Source organism: Chanodichthys erythropterus, chromosome 2 (assembly GCF_024489055.1).
Source record: "Chanodichthys erythropterus isolate Z2021 chromosome 2, ASM2448905v1, whole genome shotgun sequence".
Classification (NCBI taxonomy): Eukaryota; Metazoa; Chordata; class Actinopteri; order Cypriniformes; family Xenocyprididae; genus Chanodichthys; species Chanodichthys erythropterus.
This window is the reverse complement of record NC_090222.1, coordinates 36,969,833-36,981,176: the sequence shown is the minus strand read 5'-3', so window position 1 is coordinate 36,981,176 and position 11,344 is coordinate 36,969,833. Positions and strand designations below refer to the sequence as shown.

The 11,344-nt window shown below is 36.8% G+C and overlaps 1 protein-coding gene across 3 annotated transcripts in view; it reads left to right on the top strand.

Moving 5' to 3' along the window:
• Window positions 1-8,788: 8,788 nt before the first annotated feature.
• The window catches only part of zgc:158766 (uncharacterized protein LOC100009641 homolog), a 49,504-nt gene continuing 46,948 nt past the window's right edge, over window positions 8,789-11,344 (top strand). For all 3 annotated transcript variants that reach the window (XM_067411383.1, XM_067411375.1, XM_067411366.1), the window contains exon 1: window positions 8,789-8,980. In XM_067411383.1, the coding sequence (XP_067267484.1) occupies window positions 8,930-8,980 (51 nt within the window). In that variant the 5' untranslated portion in view covers window positions 8,789-8,929. The remainder of the gene's footprint in view (window positions 8,981-11,344) is intronic.

The window sequence follows — 11,344 nt, the reverse complement described above, 5'->3', positions numbered from 1 at the left end:
AATCGAATCTGTCTTAGTTGATTAGTTTGATCGGATGAGTCCTGTTCAGAGATGTTGTGAAATACTCCTTTGACAATCTATAGAAATGCAGTGCATTGCACCAGTTACTTGGCTTATGAATTGTGTATTCAGTTTATTAATAGTAATGCATTTAATGATTTCTTGAACATTGCTGTCTTTTTACTGTTGCCATTATTTTATGAAAACAAAGCTGTACAATTCAGCTCTTGTGTTATACTTTAGAAAGGATCGTTCATTGCCTGCTACTCCCTGGGAAACATAAAAAACCTTTTTAATTGCAGTGTGTTTGTATGTTTCTGTATGCACACACACTGCAATTCAAAAGTTTGGTGCCAGTAAGATTTTAATTTAATGTTTTAATGTTTTTTATGCTCACCTGTGAATATTCAGCATCATTACTCCAGTCTTCAGTGTCACATGATCCTTCAGAAATCATTCTAATATGCTGATTTGCTGCTCAAGAAACATTTTTGATTATCATCAATGTTGAAAACAGATCATTCTTTGATGAATAGAAAGTCCAAAAGACAAAATTTATTTAAATACAAATCTTCTGTAACCTTATAAATGTCTTTACTGTCACTTTTGATCAATTTAAAGCATCCTTGCGGAATAAAAGTGTTAAATTCTTCAATAAAATAATCTTACTGACCCTAAACTTCTTTTAAACTTAATAATGACCAATGCTGATAACCTGAAATTGACCAGTATATGAGTGCAATTCTAATTAAGAGAAATAATCAGTCTTAAAGAGATCTTGTGTGTGATGTTTCTTTCTTATGGCCTGTGTTGCATTTAGACGTATAACTTTTGGCAGCAGATGATTGACACCAGCAGTGAAGAGAGCTTTTAGTGAATTTGCCATCAGGATCAGTCGAGGTCGTGCAGGAAGTGTTGCAGTAAAGCACGGGTGGCCTGCAGTGAGATCAGGGTGTCAAATTCCACAGCAGGGTGAGCGTGTGTGCAGGACAGACCCTGCCGGGTGTCCCCTCCTCAGCAAACACTGATGTCAAACTGACCCGCATCAGGCTTACGAACCGTACGTCAGCACACTCCACATCTGTCAATCAGAGAGACGCTCATACCATCTCAAAATATGCGAAAAACAGGCGATAGCTTTGTTTATTCTATGCTTTTAAAGACAGATGGATTCTGATTGGCTGTCAACATTTTTAGCGTTCATCAGACGGAAAAAAATATTGCTGAAAGTAATTCCAATGATATTGTCACTCTGTGTCGTTGTGTGGATAGTTGTGGTGTGGACTTAAATATTCTGTTTGGTTTAGAGTGCTTTATGCATTTATGCATTTAGCAGACGGTTGTATTTAAAAGAGGAGCAAAAGCAATTCGTCAAAGAGCCAGCTATATTCCTAATATAATACATTCAATGCAAAGGGAGATATTTTCTTTTACAGAAATCGCTTTTTAAGGACTACAACAAGCTTCTTCCCGAGTTGGTGACATCATAAACCCCGCCCCTGAGAACACACAACAAAGGTGGTGAGGCCATGTTGGGCTGCTTTAGAGAAGAGAAAGAGTTGTTGTAGTAGAGTGTTGTTGTCATGCCGTCATTTTACGCCGGACTGCTTCACAAACGAGGGTCAATTCAACACTGGATTTGCACAAAAGATGAACATGACGGCACATGCTAGTGGATGAGTTGAATCAACTCCACAGCAACTACATCAATTTATCCACTAACCATTCAGAAACGTCCAGTTTCATTCTAAAAGTTGTAACTTCTTCCTGAGTCTCTCCATCAGTGTTGACTCCGGTTTGAACAATGTAAGGCTGAACACCGTTACTGACAATCCTCAGTTTGGCTACGTGAGATTCTCCAGCTTTGTTGATGTTGAGCAAAAGCAGGTCGGGAGCAGCAGCTCATTTGCATTTAAAGGGACACACACAAAAACTAAAATTACTAACTGAAAATATAAAAAACTAAAATCTAACTAAAACTAAAATCTAACTAAAATAAAATCAATTAAACCTAAATATTAATGTTAAAAATGCTATAAAAAATACTTAAACTGAAGGAAAAACAAAAAAGCTTATTCAAAATATTAATAAAAACTACATTAGTATATACACTACAATTCAAAAGTTTGGAGTCAATAAGATTTTCTCTTTTTTTTTTCAAACAAACCTTTAATTAAGGAAAAACGCATTAAACTGATCATAAGTAAAAGTTGCAATGTAACAAAAGATTTCTATTTCAAATAAATGCTGTTATTTCGAAATTTCTATTCATCAAAGAATCCTGAAAAAAAAAAAAATATGAAGCAGCACAACTGTTTTCAAAATAATCATAAATGTTTCTTGAGCAGCAAATCAGCATATTAGAATGATTTCTGAAGGATCATGTGACACTGAAGACTAGAGTAATGATGCTGAAAAATCAGCAAACTTAATTTTCTTACTTTCACAATCTCATTGATTCCTCCTTGTTTGTATTAGAGACGACGTCAGATTTACAAAGTGTTGGGACAGATGTTTGGCTCGAGAGTTGTTTTGCGTTCTGTTTCTGTATAGGTCACAGTGGACATGGGTTATCTGTCGCACACTTGAGTTACGATTATGGGAAAGCGAGCAGGGCTGCTGTGCCCGTCATTGGACTAATTTGTGTTGGTGGTGTTATCAGATGGCCGCTGTCACCGGGGAGGGTCTTATCTGTTTTGAAGCATCTCACAAAATGGGGTTTCTAAGTCCGAAGAACATATTTTGAGATATTTTCAGCAGCCGCTTTTGAAAAACAGGAAACAACGTGACTGATGTTGATGGCAGATGCTTCTCCTCCTGCTGCTTTGTGTTGTTATTCCTCATACCGTACCTGTCTGCATGGACAAATGTTCGTTATGCTGCTGTGAGCGTCTGTTAGTGAGTGAGAACATAACACATACTGAATTAGCAGGACTTTAACTTCAGCTAAGTCATCCGAGAGTCACAGAGAAAAACATCTGAGCTGATTGTACACAGCCTTGAATTAATAGCTTGATGTACCAAAGCAGTGATTATAGATTAGACAGCTACTGTTTAGAGATACTTTAGTGCTACTTTACCTCTTAACCCAAGATAAGTTGTGCACTGCATGTTGGTCTGTAATACACGTTTGAAAACCTGGAATTAAACTGAGATGGTCTGAGAATAATGCACGTGGGGAGCGAAGGCTGGCCCGTGTGGTCCGATCCAACAGTTGAGCTACTGTAGATCAAATTGCTCTAGAAGTTAATGCTGGTTCTGATAGAAAGGTGTCAGAATACACAGTTCATCACAGCGTATGGAGCTGCATAGCTGCAGACCAGTCAGGGTGCCCATGCTGACCCCTGTCCACCACCGAAAGAGACAACAGTGGACACGTGAGCATCAGATCTGGACCACGGAGCAATGGAAGAAGGTGGTCTGGTCTGATGAATCACATTTTCTTTTACATCACGTGGATGGCCGGGTGCGTGTGCGTTGCTTACCTGGGGAACACATGACACCAGGATGCACTATGGGAAGAAGGCAAGCCGGCGGAGGCAGTGTGATGCTTTGGGCAATGTTCTGCTGGTACTGCCATCCATGTGGATGTTACTTTGACACGTACCACCTACATAAGCATTGTTGCAGACCATGTACAGCCTTCCATGGAAACGGTATTCCCTGGTGGCTGTGGCCTCTTTCAGCAGGATAATGCTCCTGACACAAAGCAAATATGGTTCAGGAATGGTTTGAGGAGCACAACAACAAGTTTGAGGTGTTGACTTGGCCTCCAAATTCTCCAGATCTCAATCCAATCAATCATCTGTGGGATGTGCTGAACAAACAAGTCCAATCCATGGAGGATCCACCTCACAACTTACAGGACGTAAAGGATCTGCTGCTAACATCTTGTTGCAGATACCACAGCACACCTTCAGGGGTCTATGCCTTGACGGGTCAGGGGGACCAACTCAATATTAGGAAGGTGGTCATAATGTTATGCCTGATCAGTCTGTATATACACATGCACACACACACACACACACACACACACACATATATATATATATATACATATATTAATGTATGTGTTTGTGTGTAAATATATGTGTGTGTATTGTATATTTTATTGTAAAAGTTTATTTTAGCAAAATATTTATAAATATTCAGTGCTGAGCTATTTGTTCAGGTGGATCTTCAGGATGTACTATATGTACTGCAGTACTTTAGCAGGAGTTGGGCGATTCACGAGTTCACATATCCATATAATTAAATGGAGTAAAGTTTGCGTATTTGGCGTGCTGTCCGGGGAGAGGGCTCCGAGCTCGGAATTTTGGCCCGAACCCAGAGTACTCCCCCCGGTGTGGTAAAAGTAGATAGAACTATAAGTGAGGAGATGGGGTGGAGGAGGGATGCTGATAAATTCTCAGATGAACAGAAGTCAGTCTGCTGAATTTATACCTTTGACATTGGTTGAGTTGATTAACTAAATGCTCTCCACCTGTGCTAATTAGGTTAATTATCTGAATTTGCTCCTCCCGAATTTTGTTAATAAAACATCATTTAAAACTTGTTGAAATCACACTGTGCTCCTATAATTGAACTGTATATAAGGCTAAACAAGTTCAGTCTTGACCTGCAGAGTGAAGAACAGCCCCCTAGTGTAGAATAGGAGGAATTATCATTAGACTGGATGCCAGAGGAGATACAGGCTCAGTGTTTATTAAAACCCTTAAATACGTCAATCAGATACCAGAGGCATTTCCTGTTGTTGTTTTGTTTTTGTTTGTTTTTTTTGTGCAAAAATTCATGTAGTGCAATTTTAATATGACTTATTACATTTCTTTTATGCATTTGGCAGATACTTTTTTTCAAAGCAATTTACATTGCATTCTGAATCTATGTTTGATCAGTTTGTGCATTCCCTGGGAATCAAACCATTGTTAGTGCCATGTTTTTTTGGAATCATTCTTATGGTGTTTCAAACCCGTATGCTTTTTTTAAGCGGAGCACAAAAGGAGATTTCATGCGCTCCTTTAGCTCAAACACTAGATAAAGGTCATGGGTTTGATTCCCAGGAAATGCATGAACTGATCAAATGTAGACTTTAAGGCCCTGTTTCCACCTGGTATTAAGGTGTGTTTTGGACGATCGGATCATAAATGGACATGGACGACGCTAAAATACAGGTGTAAACGGGGTCTAAAACGTTTTGTGCTTATTTTCAACCACTTCCAGAGGTAGTTGAAAACGCATTCGACCGGATTGATTTCGTAGTGGAAAGGCTCATGTGGTCGAATGTGTTCGAACAGCCACTAAAGACACCTATACTCGCATATCCTCCTACTGACTTAGGAGGCTTAACATTATGGGAAGTGCGTTAGCCAGACAGATTTTAAACTTTGTCGGCTGAAGACCCAAGTTTGGTTTGAAGAGGAAAAACATACCAAGCATAATGTTCTTCACCATTCCTGATTTCTAACTCGCACTCACCACGTTCAGCCGGTCTTGCGGTTGTCAGATGCATGTTTTCCTTCCATATGTTTTTCCGTCTTCTCCTGGCACGTTCATATGTAAATTGCGCAAGCTTATTTCATCCATTAGATTGAAATATCTGAAAATCCCTTACATTTACCCACCCATTGACCCTCCCCTCGAAGAAATCAGGACAGAAGTGGTTGAAAGTGGACAAAAGAGACTGATTAAAATACCAGGTGTAAACGGGTATGTCTCCCTCGTCTACCTGTGATCTGATCGGCCAAAACGCATCTTAATACCAAGTGGAAACAGGGCCTAAATGCAATGCAAGTCGATAAAAACATCTGCCAAATGCATACATGTATGCGTCTTTTTCATATAACAGAAGTTTGTAGTGACCATGAATGTGAAAAACACCATAAGTACATCATAACAGTTGACTTCTGAAGACATATGACAGATCAAATTTTGACTTTTATGATTTTTTTTTCAGACGTGGTCACTACGAACTGTTGTTGGCTGGAAAAGAGATGCATGAAGATTGCGGGTGACCTATTGCTTAAATTGGCAATTTAGATTCAGATGACACGATAATGATGAACTGTGCAAATATTTACACAACATATTGTGAGATCAGCTAAACCTGGACTTAAATCCTTGCAAATCTCTGAGATGTGTCACTGTGACTAGTGCTGTGTGTAAAGAGTTTAGCTCTTCTAAATATATCCTAACATGATTACCCATACTACACTCGCTCCTCTGTGCACATAGAGTCATTTCATGTGATTCTCATGGGTTAACATGATCTCTCTCCTCAGTGTGTGGTTCAGGTCTGGCAGATGTTTAGGGTGGTAATGGATGACTCTGACATGTTTGGAGTTACGCATTCCATCGCAGTGTACAGACATGTTCATGCTTTCCACACGCTCAGCTCAGGTGTGGCACACGCAGCAAAACGTGCAAATATTCACGATTTACTTTTTCATTCACTTTTTTAGTCTGCTTTCCAATCAGTTTGTGACTTCATTTACTCAGTATTTAATTTAAGTGCAGTTAACATGCTTGTGTACAAGAAAACCAAAATCCAATGTTCCACTGACTTAATTGCTAACAATTTACTTAACTGCCTTGACTTTACTCTTTAAAATGTTTCGGGTCTAGATTTAGATAACCTACATATGATTTTGTGTCAGCTCTGGTTTAGGGATTTAGATATTTTGAAGACACTTTACAGGTCTTATTTGTTAACGCATTAGCTGACATAAACTAATAATGACAGCTTTTATTAACCTTTGTTAAAGTTAGTTAAAAAAAATGTTCACGTTCATAGTGCATTAATGCCAACAGACAACTTTTGATCTTGAGATTGAAGCTGAGATTAAAGGTGCTAAAGAGGATGTTTTGTTTTATACATTTTTGCAATATTACTTGAAACTGTCTTTACTATCTGATAAAAGAATAATAAATAAAGGAATAATATTAATATACATCATCTGTGCATGAGGTAGGGCCTTAAAAACATCAGCCAATCATTTACGCCATCATCGCGTAAACGATTGGCCCTCTGGCTTGTCAATCACTGCCGTGACATTCCTTGTGAGAGACGTGCGCGGCTGCGCGCTCCAGTAACTTTCCACACTCCACAGGCGCCGCATGCGATGTTTTTGTCAGGAGTAACAACTGCAGATTATGAGTTACCTGCGGTGAGTCCGACATAATGAATCCACTAACACTACACAGCGAATGCCGGTGGTAAACACTCGTGTTCCAGTACTCGTGCACGAGTTTTGAGAGGCGTTCCCTCGAAATGAGCTGTGAAGGAGGGGGGTTGTTCTTACGCATGCGCTCATTTCAAAAACTCACTTTTTTTTTCTCAGTCGACGAAAAAAATCCTCTTTAGCACCTTTAACACTGACTAAGATTAATAAATGCTTCAGACATATTTTTTTACTTTATAGCTCAAGGGAAATTTAATGGAACTGTCACTTATGACCAACTTTGTCAGATTTTTAAAATCCTTACACTATAAAAAAGAATTGTTGGTTTAACTTAAAGTTATCTGGTTGCCTTAAAATTAAGTTCATTGAAATTAAAAATTTGAGTTAATACAATGAAGGCGATTAGTTTAATCAACAGAAACTTAAAATATTATGTTATCTGAACCACTTGAAAGGATTAGTTCACTTCAGAATTAAAATTTCCTGATAATTTCCTCACCCCCATCATGTCATCCAAGATGTTCATGTCTTTCTTTCTTCAGTCGAAAAGAAATGAAGGTTTTTGAGGAAAACATTCCAGGATTATTCTCCATATAGTGGACTTCAACAGTTACGAAACGGATTTAAATCTCACGCGTGACCTTTCCAACGTGATTACGTAATGCATGGCTCATCGCAGAGCAGTGCAAGATGAGCATTTGTGGTTAAAAAGAATATAATTTTTATTTTTATCACAGATTGTTTCACTAGATAAGACTCTTATTCCTCGTCTGGGATCATGTAGAGCTCTTTGAAGCTGCACTGAAACTGACATTTGGACCTTCAACCCACTGAAGTCCACTATATGGAGAAAATCCTGGAATGTTTTCCTCAAAAACCTTAATTTCTTGTTTTTATATATAATTGTAATGCATTGTATCTTTTAATAAATAATAGTTAAAATGCATTATAATATGTGCAGATTACTTGTTACTTCTGAAATTGGTTGCTTGTCATGTGTTTTAATGCATTATACTTTTTAAAGGTGTAACATTGAATAGATATAAGTATTATAACTTAGATATCCATGAAGGCATAATTAATGCATTAAAACTGCTTTTAAAATGCATTATATACAAAGGCTTCAAGTGAAGTGTTACATGAAATCCAAAGCAGTTTTGTTTGTTTGTTTTGAACCGTTCTAGTTTGTGTCAGCTTTAGATTTTGGATTAGACTTTCCCTGACAAGATTTAGAGCAGCACTATTGTAGTTGAGTGACCTGAGCCACCAATGGCATGCTGATGTCTTCTTTTTTCTTTTTTCCCCTCCTTCTTTTACAAAAGCGACAGCATAAGCTGAAACCCTAGTCCATTTGTTTTGTCAGGACAAAGAGCCAGGAGAGGGGGAGGCTTTGGCCACTCTAAAGTAGGGGGTAGTAAAGGTTTGTTCCCCTGCAGGGCAGTTGTGGACGGGGGTGTTGTTGTGGTTTGTGTGCAGCTCAGATCGTGTGTTTTCTCAGTGCTAAAGGAAATTGCATCAGTATGCATTATCCAGCTGGGAGGAGGGCTGAAGCCGAGCTCGCTGTCTGTCTCTCTCTCAAACTTCCCATTAGAGCGACGAGACACCGGCAGACGTAGTCATGGGTGCAGCGGACCTGACACGCTCCCTGTCGCTCAGTGCATGGACTTACACTGGATTAATGAACTAAACCTATTTATTTATTTTCCATATTTATGTTTTTTCTTCTATTTTGAGTGCGAACACTGAGCACTATGCACTCCAGAGTGAAATCGCGGAGCTGTGATAATTACCTGAGTATAAAGGTAAGCGCTGCACTGGTGCATGTTACATCTGACACCCTCCCTCCAAATCACAGGTATCATTGTTATGCTTTGAAGAAGATGATTTCTTGTTATTAAACTTCAAATTAAGAAAGCATTCATCACTTTTCAAATGGGATCGTGATGGTCCTATCAAAGAGGAAAACTGCTATGCTTTAGAGAAGCTGGTGTTGTATGGAAAGTATTTTCTAGCATTTAGTTTCCTTACAAAAAGTTAAGTCACCTTTATTTCTATAGCGCTTTACAGTAATAAACAGGAAAATAATGATGCAAACTTCATCAAATATGAGTCAAATTCTGCTAATATTGTCGTTATTCAGCTCAGATCAGAAAGCATTGACTGTATCATGGTACATTTATATTCACATTTATTCATTTAGTAGATGCTTTTATTGAAAGTGACATACAAACAAGGAAATATCATGGTGATTTATTGATATATACCATTACCATTATTACTTTTTGGTTGTTGTTTTTTTTGTTAGTTTTCACTTAATTCAGTTCTAATTTTAAGGCCTTTTAGGGATATAAAGATCCATGTTTTATGGAAGAACTTATATGGAACTAGTTTTAACATAATTTGACTCAACCGGCCTGGAAATAAGTGGCATTAGGAATAGGCTTGGGCTTTTGTGCAGTAATCCAGACATCATGGGAGCGGCGTCTTGAATTGATCCCTCAATTAGAGCACTTTTAACTCCTCTCGTAATTACCTCTGAAGCGATAATTTGCCATGTCACAGCAGGTTCATGGTGTGTGTGAGCTCTGATGCAGGGTTTGTTGTGTGTGTTTGTGTTGTCATGCTGTAATCGCTCATATATTCACTATAGAACCTGTTTTAGAGCGGCTGCGTGTTGCTTTTGTCTTCCCATGAGTCAATGCACATTCCATCTGTAGACGTCAACCTGTTCGACAGCTGTCCGTCACATCAGGTGCGGTGTTTACAGAACTTGTCTTCTTTCAAACTGATGGATTTAGCGAGGGAGGTCACGATTATGGCATTCCGGCTGATGACTTTTAAATAATTGCAATTGATAGTTGTAAGCTTAACACACCTTGAAATGGATTCACATCAATCTTGGAAGCAATGATATATGTCTTCTATAAGAATAGTATTAGTAAACACACATTGCATGGGATATAAAGATGTGAATAGACATATTTCAAATCATTCTTTTAAATAATAAAAAATCATATATAATATATCATGAGCATGTACATATATATATATATATACAAAAGTTTGGAAACATTAAGTTTTTAAAATGTTTTTGAAAGTAGTCTCTCGATCTCACAAAGGCTGCATTTATTTGATCAAAAATACAGTAAAAACAGTAATATTGTGAAATATGTTTACAATTTAAAGTAATGGTTTTCTATGTGAATATACTTTAAAAAGTAATTTATTCCTGTGATCAAAGCTGAATTTTCAGCATCATTACTCCAGTCTTCAGTATCACATGATCCTTCAGAAATCATTCTGATATGCTGATTTAAAGATCAAGAAACATTTATTATTATTATTGATGTTAAACACAGTTGTGCTGCTTCATATTTTAATGGAAACTGTGAACTTTTTTTCAGGATTCTTTGATGAATAGAAAGTAAAAAAACAGCTTTTGTTTTAAATAGATTTAAAATTTGTTTTAAATTTAATTTTGTAATATTTATTAATTTCATAAATGACTTTACTGTAATTTTTTATCAATTTAATGTGCATTAAAAAAGCATATTTCTTTCTTTTTTTCTTTTTTGTTTTTAAATCTTACTTATCTCAAACTTTTGAATGGCAGTGTATCATGATTTCCAAAAAAAAAAAAAAGAAAAAGAAAAAGGCAGCTAAAACTGTTTTAAACATTGATAATAGCAAGAAATGATCTTTGAATGATTTTTGAAGGATCATGTGACACTGAAGACTTGAGTACTGATGCAGAAATTTCAGCTTTGATCACAGGAATAAATTACATTTTACAATATATTACAGCAGAAATCAGTTAATAATATTTTTTTTACTTAACTTACTGTATTTTTGATCAAATAAAATAATGCAAATAAATGCAGTCTTGGTGAGCAGAAGAGACTTCTTTCAAAAATTATGTAATAATAGATGTTTTTATCCTAATATTTTTTTGAATATAACTCAGAAAGGCTATATATATATATATATATATATATATATATATATATATATATATATATATATATATATATATATATATATATATATATATATATATATATATATATATATATGTATTTCACACTTGAAATAGTTAACCCTGGGTTATCTTGCTTCACTTTTCACATTGATCATAATTTACCTGGGGTTAACAACGAATCCTGGGT